The following is a 17,260-nucleotide window of genomic DNA, read 5'->3' on the forward strand; positions in this document are numbered from 1 at the left end:
GCAAATTGATTTGATGCATTTGCACATCCAGTGTAGGAGCTATAGAGTGAATGGCAGGGCATGGACAAGTGTTTGGGAAGAGGGATGGGATTTAACTGAAAGCAGCCACACAAATACACAAGTTGATGAAGGCATTTAGCACATAGGAACATTACACTACAAGTCACTGAAGCAACAACATTTGGAGTATTTTGTGTATTTTTGGACAAGATGAAGTTGCAGCCTGCTCTAGAGGGTATGAGATGTAGGGAATTGCTGACCTTGTTGGACCTTTATTCCTTCAAATTCAGAAGAATGAGGAGAAGCCTCAAAATCAGGAGCAGTATGGATAAGGTGGATGTCATTGTCTATTCTAGGGTTGGAGAGTCCAAAACTAGAAGCACTAATGCAAGAAGAGAGGAGAGACTCAAGAAACTTGAGTGCCAACTTCTTTAGAGGGGGAATGAGCTGGATTAAGAGGACAGAGGAATTAGTGAGGCAGGCATGTGCAACTGGGACTGGCGAGGAGGACACTGTGTTGAGCTGAAGGGCCCAGTTCCACGCTCTATTAAAAAGCTATTCTAATGGCACAAATCTGTAGAATTCTTTCCTTTCTATCACAATTTATCTTTCCCAGCATCTTTATGGAGAGCTCCAGGACTTGTTCTTACACTCTAGTATAACTTTTAACAGAAACAATCCAAGGTTCAAGAAGCCAGTGGAATTGCACTTACCAAAATGTAAGCAATTTCTGAATTTTTTTTCCTGCTCTTTCTGTACCACTAATATCTCTTGTAATTTATGCTTTTGTTTTATGCACTGCAGCTGGAAAACTAATTTCACAACATATACTAGTGATACTAAACCTGATTCTATTGCAATAACAGTGCCTCCTTTGAGAATAATGTTCATTGCTGAATCAAGAACGAACAAGGAATAGATTTTTAAAAATTTTTGCTACACCCTCACAGCTAGCAAATATTTGGTGGACCAGAATGATTAATGTGTTAAGGATATGCAACAACTATGTCTCAAAATACTTGGTAACAAACCTCTCGTAATGCCTTACTGCCTACTGCAAAAAGGAATCCCTTTTTAGTTATCTTGAATAGCTAACCCCTTGATCCAAATATTTTCAGAGGAAACATCAGCCCGAAACCTACTGCGTCAAACTCCACAAGAAAGTTGTATATGCTTCAAGATCACCTCTCATTCCAAGTTCTAGAACAGGTGCAGTCTGCATAATCTGTCCATTCTGGAATCAACCATTAAATAGGGTTTGTATTACATTTACACTTTCCTGGTTCAAGCTGCAGCCTCGTATCATTTACGTGCAAAAAACAAACTTGGGAACTCCCAAAATGCATTAGTATAGAGATGTTTCACCCTGGCTAAACTAAATGAATGAATTCAAATAACCAATAGGTTACCAAAGGGAATCAGTCTGCAATGTCACATATCTGTGCTCTACTCATACTTAAGAGTTGGCTAAATCTGGGACAAAGCATCCAGACTAACTTGGAAGGCAGTGAAAATGGTGGGTTAACTTTACACCTCTAGAAAATTTTCAAATTCATTCATCCACACAAGTTGAGTGATTTCTCAATCAGCACTCTAACCAAAGAGGAACTAGCAACAAAAGGGAGGTCTGCTTGGCTGAATTTTGAACAAGCTTGCTAATCAGTACATGCACCCCAAATAAGAAACTTATTGAGCACAGTGCTTGGTTGTGCAGTGCAACCTCCTGGAAACAAAGGATGCCACAAAACAAGCAGATACAGGCTTAGTTGCCAACGATTAGTCTTCATATATTTGTGGTTCACTGCAAGCCTGGATGCCAAGCACAAAATAATTACATTTATTTTGCTATACACCATGAATTGAAAATTGACCAGTTTAAGAACAAATTTGTTAGTTCTCCTACCCATTTAGTTAAAAAAAAATAATCAGTCATGGAAAAATATAGCAGAGAACTGGCTATTTGGCCCATCTAGTACATGCTGAAACATTTAAACTAGAACAAGGGTTCAAATAGGTCTTGATTACAGGCCAAATATCAATTAAAGAATGATCCTTTTCCAGCTCAGGGGGCCCCTGATTTATTACTGAATACTATTTATTTGCTACCTAGACAGAAATAATCAATAACAGATCTTTCACTTAAAAGTAGACAAAACCAAAGTAAACACAGGGAAAAGGATACCTTTAAAACACATTGAATTTTTCTCATTACTCAGAGACATAATTAGCCCAATGGGCCTTATTCTTTACAAATTAAGGAAGCTCCACAGCCAAAACTGACTTTGTCCTTACTCAACATGCATATTTTTTGAAGAAAAGCTGGACACCAAGGAACAGCTTAATGTCCATCTATTCCACACACACACACACAAAATGGCTCTCACCTACTTTGTGCAGATGCACCACAGAAAGCATCTTATCTAGATGCATTATAACTGCTCTGCACAAGACCACAACGAACAGCAAACAGCTGAGAATACAGCTCGGTCCATCGGATGAAAGCAACATCCCTCCCGTCTGGACATTGCCCTCCTGTTGAGGAGATACTTTCTACCCTGCTGTTACAAGACACTTGAACAGGCATCCTGTTCTCTGGAGAACCTTGATTTTTTCCACTCACTTGCACTGCACTTTCTCTGTAACTGCAACATTCTCCTTTGTATTATCTCAATGCACTTGTATATGGAAAAATCTATCTCTGCACATATTAATAACAAACCCATCACCAAAATCCACAGCCCACAATCATACTTTCAGATTACTAGATTATGCACCCATATTTCCACTAATCCCTGCCTCACCCATTTTGTTCTTCCCATATTCACCAATTCCTCCTACTTTCAGTGACCTACATACAAAAAGCAATTTTCAGCATACAGTTAACCTGGGAGATAATTTGGAAAACTTGGGGAATTCCAATTGGTCACAGGAAGAATATACAAACATTACTTTTTAATATACCAATTACTTTCTAAGTGTGTATTGGTCAAAGAGAAAGGAGCCCTAGGGGAGACAGCAGGTAAAAAAAAGCTTTTATAAAATGATATTGGCCATGAGGACTGTAGAATTGTTACTTCAATTTTTTTTTAAATTGGGATAGAGTTAATAACTGATTTTAACACTTTTGGGCCAGCAATGTACATGCATAGACCTTCAGCCCAAAACTTTGAGGACAGAAAGGATCAGCAGGGTCATGAAGCTGCCCATAAACAAATCAGTATCAGCAAATAAAATAAATTAAAAAGAACAGGGTTGACCGGGGTTTTCAAAGGGGCAGTAAGCTTGCATGGAAATTTAATAAATACAATGCTCGTCAAAGATCAGAAAGTATTTAGGAGTACCAAGGTTGCATTGATGGTCAATGTGAAAAGGACAATCCTTTATTTCAATACCACGTTCCCACAACTCTTGCTACTTGTGCCTGAAAGTCTCTGCCTATAAAGATTCACTCCCTATAGTTAGCAAAAAGAGCCTCACTTCCCCAGCCCCTCCAGCACTTTGAACAGAGGAATTCCTCTCAGTCCTAAATATCTCATCCTATATTGCTTCTAACTAGCGTCAGTCACATGCACTTGTGTGGACATTAAACACTACATTGTGCTAAGACCAAACAGTTTTAAATTGCAACAGTCACGTGTAGTTGTGTAGATTTTTGTCAGTGATAGTTTATGAGAAATAAGTAGTAGACAATTCAGAGGTGGTTTGCTCACTGTGGTTTCAAGCATTCAAGGCCAGAAACCGCCAGGAGTGACTACTTCAACAAGGACAAAAAAATATGAATCATCTTGAATTTTACCTTTGACCCTCCACACACAGTTCTCACCTGTCGCTCCAAGTACCAGTTTGCTTGCAACAGGAGCTAAACCCCAATACACCGCTTCGACAGGCAGACTAAACCAGGTGAGGGTAGCCAGCAGGTCTCATACCTGCTGATAGCATGAGATAGCATGCAGTCAATCCTGCTGGATTAAATTTATAGTGAGATCCAATGGCCAGGAAGGTGGCTCTGTAACTGTCCTTGGAGAGCGAAGGGCACAATGAGGCACAAAAGTCCCTATCATTGCAACCAAGGAAGACCCCAGTTGTGATGACTACTCACTTCCAAGACGACAACCACTGGTAGGAATGTCATTCATTTCATTTCAATACATAACTTGTTACTCAGTTAAGCAGTAGGCTATCTTCTTACACGTTTTCATGAAACTTCAGCAAATTAGGACAGCCAAATATACTGGCCCTGATGTGACCAAGATAATTGGAATCCACACAGAATGCTGGAGGAAATCAGAAGGCCAGGCATCTATGGAAAAGAGCGGGTGGGGGGAGGGGAACATTACCAGAAGATTGAGATGAACCCCAACAGACTCACAGGTGAATCACCCCACCAAGAAGGAAACTCTGTGCTGGGATCCCGCTGGGGGTGGTGGAAGTTATGGAGAATTATATGCCAGACATAGAGATTGGCATGAGGATAGGGTGAGGGCAGGCGTGTGCAAAATGGAATTGATGCAGTTGATGGCAGCACTGATGGTGAAGGAAGAGAAGCCCTTTCTTTGAAGAGACCATTTCCTTAGATCTTGAATGAAACACCTCACCCTAAGAGCAGATGCAGCAGAGACTGAGGAATTGAAAGAAGGGGATGGCATATTTACAAGTAACAGGGTGGGATGAAATATAGTCCAGTAACCATGAGAGTCAGTGAGTTTATAATAGACATCAGTAGATAAGCTGTCTCTGCAGATAGAGAGAGAGAAAGGGGAGGGAGGTGTCAGAAATGAACCATGTAAATTTGAGGGCAGGGTGGAAGTTGGAGGCAAAGTTGCCCTGCATGAGTGCAGGAAGCAGCTCCAAATCAGTTGTCAATGTAGTGTAAGAAAAGTTGGGAGTGATACATCTACTCTCAGGCGACACTTCACATGCGAGTCTGTTGGAGTCATCTACTCTATCCGATGCTCCCAGCATATTGGTGAGACCTGACATAAATTGGGAGACCAATTCACCGAGCACCTACACTCCACCCACATTAAGCAGGATCTCCCAGTGGCTACCCATGTTAATTCCACTTCCCATTCCATTCCAGCATGTCAGTCAATGGCCTCCTCTACTGACACAATGAGGCCACACGCAGGTTGGTTTATACCACCTGGGTAGCCTCCAACCTGATAGCATGAACATTGGTTTCTCTAACTTACTGTAATGCCCGCCACCCCCTTCACCATTCCCCTCTTTCAATTTATCAACTTATGTTCCTCCCTCTTTTCTTTCTTCCGTGGCCTTCTGTCTTCTCCAATCAGATTTCCCCTTCTCCAGCCCTGTATCTCTTTCACCAGTCAACTTCCCAGCTCTTTACTTCACCCCTTCCCCTCACCACCTTGTTTCTTCCTCCCCTGCCCCCACTTTCTTACTCCATCTTTTTTTCTCCAGTCCAAATGATCAACATTTAAAATGCCCTTTCTTTCATACTAAAGGGAATTCCATGAGCCATGTATATACTCATACAGCTGTCTGATTGCACTGTTAGCCTCCACTTTCTAACCACACTATGGCAATCTTAATTTTACACTGTTTCCTCACCCCAAACCACTGATTATTTCCTGTGAATAGTTAGGGCCCCAATCACTGAGTACCACCCCAAGGACTGGTGCTCTTAGGGATTTCCATTTATTCCCATTCTGCCTCCTACAATGCCAAGCTTTCAATCTATAATTCATGACCCAAATTTTGGGTGCAGGAGTAGGGTACTGCATTCTGGGGGGGTGGGGGTGGGAAGAATCACTTTTCCACATCCTGAAGTTGAGCCATCTGCATGCTACACAAATTTGGAGAGAATATTTATTCCACTATCAGAATTTTATGCAGCGAGTTGTATTTCTGGGAAGGGTGATCTTTCATTACCTAACCTGTCTTAAAGCAGGGGTCACCTGTATTTTATGTACCAAGCCATGTAACTTTAGAAACTAATCCCTTACATGGGACTTAATCAAACACCAGCTGGACACTGATGCAGTCTGGAATTGGCCCTTTCGCACCGCAACGCCCAGATTAATCACAGGATAATTGTGATCAAACAACGACCAACCTACCAACTGGTACACCTTTGAACTCCAGAGCATCCAGAGTCAAGGAGATATCACAAAAGCTCCGTACAGACAGCGGGGACGCTATATCCATTCTCCTAATCCTGACTCAATGGGCAATTCTTGCTCCATCTTTTGAGCCCAACTCAATATAAACTTACTTGGTTACACTGTATTATAGCTTTGCTGTACTTCCAGGAACTTCACATTTCTTCTACCTTAGCTTCTTTTGAAAGCCATTGTTGGGTTACTTTTCCTGTTGTGCTTTTGCCCAAGAATGGGGCAACTGCTGCATTTCTGAATCCTTCTTAACCACCATCTACTCATTGTCATGGCTTTACAGAAAGCTCTCATTGGCACACTAACTTCATGTCTCTGTAATTTTGCTTGGATTGACTCATTTCACTTTCCATCATAAAGGAGTACCATCACAATGATGATAATCATGTTGCAGTTTCCAATCTAGTGAAGCTGGTGACCAGTTGGTTCCTCAAGTCTCTGGTCTAAAACACTTCACAGTCCAGGAATTCATCCTCCAAACCAGCTTAGGACAATTTACGGCTAAATTATTGGAACAGTACACTTCCCCATGTCTTTGTGTGGTTTTTTTAAATAAATATAAGTTTTCTTTTAGATGTTTATTTTTTGCTTTCTGCATTAGTATGTCAGCAGAAGAGCAAGTTTTTGATTTCCAAACATTAATTCTCCAAAAAATTAAATGTTAGAGAAAAACTAGTATTTTGTTAAAAAAGTAAAATAGATCACTTTTCAAATAATTACTTTGTATGAATGCAACCCAGTGCATGATTAACAAAGGTAACTGGATTTTAATGATGATATGATTAGTTGAATGAACTAAACTGACTGAAACAGAAATAGGCCTAGAAGGAATCAAACTGGGTGAAGGATCACCAAACTAAAAGGTGAGTGTGTGGCAGATGTGATTGTTTAACCTCCATTAATTCTTACACCATGGCAAGAGTGAGCTAAGCAACAAGACACAGAGTGGTTGTACTGCATAGGCAAGATCTCTCTGAAACAAAATATATGCAACAGACCATTTTCAAGATGTACTGCCCAATTTCTTCTGTACAAAGAAACGGGCAAGGCTGAGGTCCAGAAATGCAGTGGTCAGCCACAGAAACAGTGCAGCAGATGAGAGATACATTAAGCTGATATCCCTCCTAACTTGGAAGAAGTCCAGCACTGTTCTTGGCTCTGAACTCACAGAAATTACTGGAACCTAAGTACACCCCTCTACAGAAGTCTTGTCAGAAGTGGTCTTCATGAAAGAATTGCTGGCAAAAGCAATTCCTATGAAGTAGAAACAAAGCCAAGAGACTCACCTGAGCACAAAAACACAAGGGTTGGGGTGTCAAACAATGGCAGCAAGAGCTCTGGACTGATGAGTCAAAATTTGAAAATTTCATCTCAAACAGGAGGCAGTACTGCAAGGATGAGAATCAGTAGCCAACAGTGAAGATTGTTTGGGTCTGCACTTCTGCAAATGGAGTTGGTGATTTGGTCAGAATTCATGAAATCCTCAGTGCTAAGTAGATTCTCATCCATCATGCAATACCATTCTGCTCGATCCAAAGTCATTCAGCAGCAGAACAAAGATTCAAACAAATGGCCAAGATCATAAATAACTGTCTTCAGTAAAAGGAGCAAGGAGTTCTGCAACAGACAGTATGGCCTCCACAGAGACCTGATCTCAACATCATTGAGGCTGACTAGGATTACGTGAAGAGGCAGAAGCAAGCAAGACAGCCAAAGTTTGCAAAATAACTGCAGCAAGTTCCCCAAGATGCTTAGAACAACCCACCAACCAATTTTCTCAAAACTGCATGACAGAGGACCTAAGTCGTCACAAGGTGGTCACAACACATTGATACAATCTTGTCGCTGTTTACTTGTCTTGTTCTTTATAGCAATTTTGGTATTTAAAATCTCTTCCTTTCATTGCGTCTGAAAGCATCTACACTTTGCTTGTGTTTGCATGCTGTCCTTTCCTTAACTAGGTATAAGGATGGAATCCACCTTTCTCTCCACAGCTCTTACTCTGCACTTACATAGATAGATAGATAGATACTTTATTCATCCCCATGGGGAAATTCAACTTTTTTTCCAATGTCCCATACACTTGTTGTAGCAAAACTAATTACATACAATACTTAACTCAGTAAAAAATATGATATGCATCTAAATCACTATCTCAAAAAGCATTACTAATAGCTTTTAAAAAGTTCTTAAGTCCTGGCGGTTGAATTGTAAAGCCTAATGGCATTGGGGAGTATTGACCTCTTCATCCTGTCTGAGGAGCATTGCATCGATAGTAACCTGTCGCTGAAACTGCTTCTCTGTCTCTGGATGGTGCTATGTAGAGGATGTTCAGAGTTATCCATAATTGACCGTAGCCTACTCAGCGCCCTTCGCTCAGCTACCTATGTTAAACTCTCCAGTACTTTGCCCACGACAGAGCCCGCCTTCCTTACCAGCTTATTAAGACGTGAGGCGTCCCTCTTCTTAATGCTTCCTCCCCAACACGCCACCACAAAGAAGAGGGTGCTCTCCACAACTGACCTATAGAACATCTTCAGCATCTCACTACAGACATTGAATGACGCCAACCTTCTTAGGAAGTACAGTCGACTCTGTGCCTTCCTGCACAAGGCATCTGTGTTGGCAGTCCAGTCTAGCTTCTCGTCTAACTGTACTCCCAGATACTTGTAGGTCTTAACCTGCTCCACACATTCTCCATTAATGATCACTGGCTCCATATGAGGCCTAGATCTCCTAAAGTCCACCACCATCTCCTTGGTCTTGGTGATATTGAGACGCAGGTAGTTTGAGTTGCACCATATCACAAAGTCCTGTATCAGTTTCCTATACTCCTCCTCCTGTCCATTCCTGACACACCCCACTATGGCCGTGTCATCAGCGAACTTCTGCACATGGCAGGACTCCGAGTTATATTGGAAGTCTGATGTGTACAGGGTGAACAGGACCGGAGAGAGTACGGTTCCCTGCGGCGCCCCTGTGCTGCTGACCACCGTGTCAGACCTACAGTCTCCCAACCGCACATACTGAGGTCTATCTGTCAAGTAGTCCACTATCCAATCCACCATGTGAGAGTCTACTCCCATCTCCGTTAGTTTGTGCCTTAAGATCTTGGGCTGGATGGTGTTAAAGGCACTAGAGAAGTCAAGGAATGTAATCCTCACAGCACAACTGACCCCCTCTAGGTGAGAGAGTGATTTGTGCAGCAAATCTGTGATAGCATCCACTTTTTATAACTGTTATCCCGTGCCCCCAACATCTTTCAGTCCACATGAAGGGTCTCAACCTAAAACATTGACTGTCATTTCCCCCGAGTCAATGTCTGACCTGCTGAGTTTCTCCAGCACTTTGTATTTGCTCCTTCCATGAGCAAATGAGGCAAGTTTACCAAATTATACGTACACAACACTGGAAGAACTCAGCAGGTCAGGCAGCATCCGTGAGAAAAGAGTAGCCAACGTCTCGGCATGAAACGCTGGCTACTCTTTTTTCACGGATGCTGCCTGACCTGCTGAGTTCTTTCAGCGTTGTGTACGTATTCTTTGATCCACAGCATCTGCAGTTGTATTTTTGTGTTTTTACCAAATTATCTTCCCTGCTCTGCTTCCAAGTTTCTTTTTAAGTATTGTAGATTTTGCTCCAACAGTCTCCGCCACCAAGACCATCAGCCCGCCTCTTTTTAAAGACACATCTAACTACCTGTTGATTTGGTAGAACTCTTATCTACTGTGACTGAACCAGGATCCTTTCCATCATTCACTCAGATCTTCATGCTCTACACTCACTGTGCTCATCTCCCACCTGCTTCAAAGTCTCCTTATTGGTATATGTCCACATACACACCGACTCCAACCTTAGTAACATCCATTAAACTAAATACCATCCTATACCATCCATTAAATTAAACGCCAAAATTCATGTTCAAACAGAACAGTAACCCGAGCAATGAGTTGGAATTGCTTCACTGCCTACCTCAAACAGTTAAGGATGCACTTCCAATGACAAACCCTTCATTTGGAGTGATGTAATTTTCATGGGAAGATATTCTTGCCACAGCGATTCACTCCCAACATGTCACTAAGAGCTCTGGTGTATGCTGTCCACAGGACATTATTTATCATTTTGTCACTGCTGCTAGGCCAAGCAGCTGTGCATTTTGTGTAGCTGTATTGAAATGGTGAAAAGAGTTGATTCAATAACAAGTCTAGGCTCTGTACTTCAGCAAAACCATGAATGTCTTGAGGTGGTATTCATGCTGCCCTTCAAATTAAGCACATGTGCAAGGAACTCCTTTAAAAGTACACCATCTTGGTATTGTCTGTGTGGACTTTGCATGTTGTCCCAGTGATCGTATAGGTTTCCGTCAGCTTCTTCAAAGATGGTTAGGGCATTAATTGACCACTATAATTGTCATTAGTGTGTAGGGGAGAATTGCTGTCAATGCAAGAAGAATAAAGTGGAATGGTGCAGGAATGTAAAATAGATTCCCAATGATTGTACAGGGTCAAGCGCCAAAGAGCCCACTTCTGTGTTGAACGATGACCAACAAATCTCCAAGTCAACAAGGAAACAAGGCTGCTGTCCCACCAATGGACAATGTGCCAAAACAAAACACTGTCTGTTTCAATGCTACAACCAACAGCCTGATACCAACCCTTTCAACCATAATTTAATGGACCCGTTTGCCTAGCCCCCAAATTGCAATCACACTCTCTCCGCCAGCAGCACAGAATTATCACTTCATAGCAACCTTTCTTACTGAATACTGGTTGTCCCATAGGGGCCTTAAATGACATTTATGGTTTAGAGTTGGTGCAGTGACACTTGTAGGCTGCCCAACACACACCTTATTTATCAAGCTTATTAGCTCTGGGAATCTCCCATCCACTGCCACCAACCTCAGTTCCCACACCCCGCACTTCCCGTTTCTACCTCCTACCCAAGATCCACAAACCTGCCTGTCCAGATAGACCTATTGTCTCAGCTTGCTCCTGTCCCACTGAACTCATTTCTGCATACCTTGACACTCTTATCCCCCCCCCACTTGTTCAATCTCTTCCCACCTATGTTCGTGACACTTCTCACGCTTTGAATTTTTTCAATGATTTTAAGTTCCCTGGCCCCCACCGCCTTATTTTCACCATGGACGTCCAGTCCCTATATACCTCCTTTTTGTTGGCTTTGTGGAACAGTCTATGTTCCAACTCTATACGGGTATCCATCCCCCTCTTTTCCTTCGCTACATCGACGACTGCATTGGCGCTGCCTCCTGCACGCATGCTGAGCTCGTCGACTTCATTAACTTTGCCTCCAACTTTCACCCTGCCCTCAAATTTACCTGGTCCATTTCCGACACCTCCCTCCCCTTTCTTGATCTTTCTGTCTCCATCTCTGGAGACGGCCTATCTACTGATATCTACCATAAGCCTACAGACTCTCACAGCTACCTGGACTATTCCTCCTCCCACCGTCTCTTGCAAAAATGTTATCCCCTTCTCACAATTCCTCCGTCTCCACCGCATCTGCTCTCAGGATGAGGCTTTTCATTCCAGGATGAAGGAGATGTCTTCCTTTTTTAAAGAAAAGGGCTTCCCTTCTTCCACCATCAACTCTGCTCACAAACGCATCTCTCCCATTTCTTACTTATCTGCCATCACCCCACTCAGGATAGGGTTCCCCTTGTCCTCACCTACCACCCCACCAGCCTCAGGGTCCAACGTATAATTCTCCATAACTTCTGCCACCTCCAATGGGATCCCACTACCAAGCACATCTTTCCCTCCTCCCCTTTCAGCTTTCCGCAGGGATCGCTCCCTACGCGACTTCCTTGTCCACTCGTCCCGTCCCCCCAATCCCTTCCCACCGATCTCCCTCCTGGCACTTATCCTTGTAAGCGGAACAAGTGCTACACCTGCCCTTACACTTCCTCCCTCACCACCATTCAGGGCCCCAGACAGTCCTTCCAGGTGAGGCGACACTTCACCTGTGAGTCAGCTGGTGTGGTATACTGTGTCCAGTGCTCCTGATGTGGCCTTTTATATATTGGTGAGACCCGACACAGACTGAGAGACCGTTTCGCTGAACACCTACGCTCGGTCCGCCAGAGAAAGCAGGATCTCCCAGTGGCCACACATTTTAATTCCACGTCCCATTCCCATTCTGATATGTCTATCCATGGCCTCCGCTATTGTCAAAATGAATCCACACTCAGGTTGGAGGAACAACACCTTATATACTGTCTGGGTAGCCTCCAACCTGATGGCATGAACATTGACTTCTTTAACTTCCGTTAATGCCCCTCCTCCCCTTCTTACCCCATGCCTGACACATTTGTTTTTTTTCCTCTCTCTGCCTATCTCCCTCTGGTGCTCCCCTCCCCCTTTCTTTCTCCTGAGGCCTCCTGTCCCATGATCCTTTCCCTTCTCCAGCTCTGTATCACTTTCGCCAATCACCTTTCCAGCTCTTAGCTTCATCCCACCCCCTCCGGTCTTCTATCATTTCACATTTCCCCGTCCCCCCACTACTTTCAAATCTCTTACTATCTTTCCTTTTAGTTAGTCCTGACGAAGGGTCTCGGCCCGAAACGTTGACAGTGCTTCTCCTTATAGATGCTGCCTCGCCTGCTGTATTCCACCAGCATTTTGTGTGTGTTGTTTGAATTTCCAGCATCTACAGATTTCCTCGTGTCAGCACAACCCTCACTGATTTGATGCAAATGATATTTTGGTGTATGTGTGATAAATAAAACTTATCAGAAAAGCCTACAAAAAGCAGTAGGTATGGCCCAGCCCATCTACATGGAGCACTGTCACAGGAAAGCAGTCTCCATCATCAGGGACCCCCACCATCCTGGCAATGCTTTCTTTTCACTGCTGCCACCCAAAAGGAGAAAAAAGCCAGCCACAAATAGTCCGAGTCACACTGTACACAGGAAAGAGACCCTATAGACCACAGCACCCTTCAACCATTAGGCTCATGAACCAGAGAGGATAACTGCACAACCCAAGGACTCTTCAACTCATGTTCTCAATATTTATTAATTATTCTTAATTTTAGCAGCTGATTGTCTGTCCTGTTGGGGCTATTGTGTAATTTGTATTTACTGTAGGCCCACATGAAAATAAATCTGTGGCACAAATGGTGACATAAGTAAACTTTGAAAACATTAAACTGAACTGTCCAAACACTGAATACACAGATGGAGATGCACAGAAACTGGCAACAACCAAAAGGTACAATTTGGATAGCTTGCATCAATGGAACAAAACCAATTCAAATGATTTCATGACAACTAAACTCAACTTCCCATAGCTTTGAAGAACTCACAAGACTCAATCTCAAAACAAGTAAGCAAGCTAATCAACAAATCAGATTAGCCTTAACTTATTTCTACTTTTGGTTGAGCAAGGGGCTGAAAGCTGATCTGAGCACATAGGAATCAAAACAAGAAATTCCTGTTAATGATTCAGCTCCTATGTAAAAGTCACCAACCTGTGTCAATAATTGCCAAAAATAGCAATTTAGAAGAGCATTTTCCAAATCTACAATTCCTATTTCCTAATAAAAATTGAGCAGACAAGCCAGAATATTTAGTTCAACTTCAGTCTATTACTTTGCCTTCCAACCAATCAATGCACACAAAATCAGAATTTCCTAATAATCATTGGCTGACTTCTAGGTCCTCTCCCTTTCACACATCAGATCCATAGTTTAACAATGAGCAAATCAGCAGTGAAGAATTATAGAAAGCTGTGAGATAACTTGATAACTATCAGGCAAAGAACACTGCGAATGAAATTTAGCTGGCAATGATACAGCATGGACAGCATTGTGGGTATAAAGATCATAGCTTTACATTTCATTATATATTATTAATTACATTCAGGGTAACTCCTGTTCCTCCTGCAAGGTAAACACGTATGGCAATTTATGTCGATGCAATTTCCAGTGGAAAGTCTTCATTATCGAGTTAAAGTCTGCCGATAGCTGGGTAGCCAGCTCCTTGTTCACGAAATCTTCAAATCAGATTCTACACTGCCCTCATAATTCTAATAACCACTTCACACATTTAGTTTGGAACACATTTTTACTTCTATCAGAGGCCAGAGAATGATTTGTAAGGGCTGTCACATCACTGATTCTGTAAGTGGAACAAAAACTTTGCTCCCACATCTTGTCTGCCAAAACATTACAAAATCTGAAAAGAGTTCCTGACTCCAAATAAATTTGACTGAAAAAGCCAAGCCACAAAAAGTAGTCGGAGACACACTGTACAGAGGACACAGACCCTATGGACCACCAGGTAAATGCCAACTATCAAGCACTCATACCCATTGACCCCTGCCAGATTATACCACTCACAAAGGGCAATTTTACAGTGGCCAAATGACCTATCAACCCATCTATGTTTGGGTTGTGAGAGGAAAATGGAATGACTGACCATGGCCAGTATGTACTTACTACAGGACTCTAGCTGTGTGGTTGTAAAATAATACTCTAATACTCTTTAGGCACTTGTAGCAGAAAAACATTGCTACTACAATGAATCCCCCACCCACTGAACTGTAATAAACACAATGAGTTAACTAAACAACTGAACTTCCAAGACACAGAATTATACCAATCTCCAGAGGATTATCCTCTGAAAACCTGTATTTGATTTCAATATGCAGATGGACAATCACCATATGGATGGGAAAACACAGAAAATGTTGGATTTATTCGTCAACTGAATAATTTTTAAAGTGCTTCACAATACTTCATGAAATTAATAGAATTAAAATGAAAATAACCCCAAACAGAACCATAAATAACAAAAAAAAACAACTTGGTTCAATGATTCTTACAACGCCCCTCACCAAGTCCATGCCAGATTTTCTTACATTTATTGACCCCTTTCTACTAACATGAAGATAGTTCTCAAGTCCCTTATATAATTTGATCCAATTCAACACAAACATAAATAGTATGCTTTGCCCTTCAAAACCTTTCCTTCATCAATGTAGTATTGCTTAATTCCTCATTCAGATATCTACCTTTGAACATTTTTCATGAAATCAAAAGCAACACTCCCAATCTCAAACTGTCCCAGAATAGGAAAAAATGAAATTCTAAATGAATACCTCGCTCCACTGAAATGGCATCTTGAAAATGAGTTCTAGACTTGCTCTCTCCTTCCCTGCCTGATTAATAATTGGGGTCTGCTCTCCATCTCTTTCTGTACCTTTTGAATTTGAAGAGATCCCCTTAATGACTTCTCCCAGTTTCATATTTAGAACTGAAACACGATCTTAATGATCGCAAGCAGAGGTTATCCATTAGAAAACCTGGCTTTACAACAGACGTCAATCCACCATCCTAAATTGCTTTTCAGAACTTCCTACTCAGAGAGGTTTTCAAAACTCCTCACTATAGAGAAAAACATCTACCGCAGCCTGTTCTGAAGACATTGACGATCAAGCAGCCGCACATTGGAAATGAATTCCGCCCCAACTGCAAGAGCCCTCCATTACTTCCCATTCAGGCTGTCGCAGTGAGCAATCGCAGTTCCTCTTCCCGGGTATGCAACCCAAGTGAAAGAAGAGTGCCCGAGAGGGCCTACCGACACAGCACCTACCTCCAACGCCAAGGCAGTTTTGTCGTAGGCGCAGGGCACTCTCTTCTGGATGGCCCTGGCGTAGACGGGCCCGTTCTGCGTGGTGGGCAGCGGGTTGGCGCCGGCGGGCAGGGGGCTGCTGGTCTGGGGCTGGGCGTAGGCGTGTGCGGGCTCCGGGATGCCGTAGCTGCTGGAGTTGCGGTAGCCCGGCGCCTGCTGCTGCTGCTGCTGCTGCTGCGGCGCCGACTTGACCACCACCTCGACGTACGGCACCGGGATCATGCCGAGGCGGCCGTCCTTGTTGCGGGCGCTCCACCACTGCTCCTCGGGCTTTTCCACGATCACCAGCAACTCGCCCTTCTTGAAGGGCAGGTCCTCCACATCGTTGCCAGGGAAGTCGTACAGCGTCCGCACGTACTCGGCGCTATCCTCGCCGCCGCCCGAGGCCGGGCCGGGCCCGAGCAGGACGTGGCCCTGAGCCGGGCCCGCGGCCTTGCCCGCCACCCGTGCGGCCGGCTCGATGAGGGTGGTGGTGTCCAGGTAGTGGATCTTGTAGAACTCGAGCAGCCCGGGCAGATGCTCGAACTCCTGGTCGCCGATCTTGAACTTGCCGGGCAGGCTGTTGATGATGTAGTGCGACACCTTGGAGTTCTCCGACACCGACAGCACGTAGTCGCCCGGACAGGTGGTGCTGTCCCGCACCAGGAAGGTCCCGTGCCGCTGGCCCTGCAGCTTGGCCTGCGCCTCCTGCCGGCTCAGCGGCCCGAAGTACCAGCTCGCCCGGTCCTGCGATTCGAACTTGGCGGCCGCCATGGCGACCAGGCTCCCCTCCCCTCCCCCCGACTCCTCGCTTCACAAGCACACGGCGGCGAGGGAGGGCCGCGCTTCGCTCGCACCACCTCCTGCTGCTGCTGCCGCCGCCGCTGCTCCCCGCTCGCTGCCCCGTTCCTCACTCGCCCCTCGCCAGGCCGGCATCCGCGGCGCTCGCTCCCTCCGTCCGTCCGTCCGTCCGGCGCGGCCTCCCGGCTCCCGCTTACTCCCCGCCCGCTGCCTAAAATGGCGGCTGCGCGGCGCTTCGTCCGGGGGGGGGGGGGGCGAGCCGACGCCGTGACGTCAATGCACGTCACCTCGCCCGCTTTCCGGCGGGAAGATTGACCGTCCGTCGATGGTGTTGGGACTCCGAGAGCGGCCGTGTCCATCCTCCACCCTCCACCCTCGTTAGGAAACGGAGAATGTTGTGCTGTAGGAACGAGCCGGGTGGTTTTGGTTCACCCATTGGAGCCCTTCCTCAGACCAAGGGTTTCGGAACGGGGGAGTTGGTTACACCGCAGCAGAAGACACAAGAGACTGAAGGTCTGGGGGAGCGCAGCCGTTCAAGCAACATCCGCTGGGGAAAGTGATTTGAAGATTAATGGTGTTGACATCCTGCATCATTATGGGTGGTGGTGTGTGTATATATATTACAGGTTAATTAGAGAGAGAGAGAGAGAGAGAGAGTGCAGACTGGCCCAATGGGCTGCACTGCCCA

The 17,260-nt window shown here is 44.4% G+C and overlaps 1 protein-coding gene across 1 annotated transcript in view; it reads right to left on the minus strand.

Moving 5' to 3' along the window:
- The window catches only part of crkl (v-crk avian sarcoma virus CT10 oncogene homolog-like), a 76,014-nt gene extending 59,207 nt beyond the window's left edge, over positions 1-16,807 (minus strand). Inside the window, exon 1 of the mRNA XM_073055604.1 lies at positions 15,754-16,807. Coding sequence (XP_072911705.1) covers positions 15,754-16,545 — 792 coding nt within the window. The 5' untranslated portion in view covers positions 16,546-16,807. The remainder of the gene's footprint in view (positions 1-15,753) is intronic.
- Positions 16,808-17,260: the final 453 nt, after the last annotated feature.

The sequence above is a fragment of the Hemitrygon akajei genome, chromosome 9, assembly GCF_048418815.1.
Source record: "Hemitrygon akajei chromosome 9, sHemAka1.3, whole genome shotgun sequence".
NCBI classification, from domain to species: Eukaryota; Metazoa; Chordata; class Chondrichthyes; order Myliobatiformes; family Dasyatidae; genus Hemitrygon; species Hemitrygon akajei.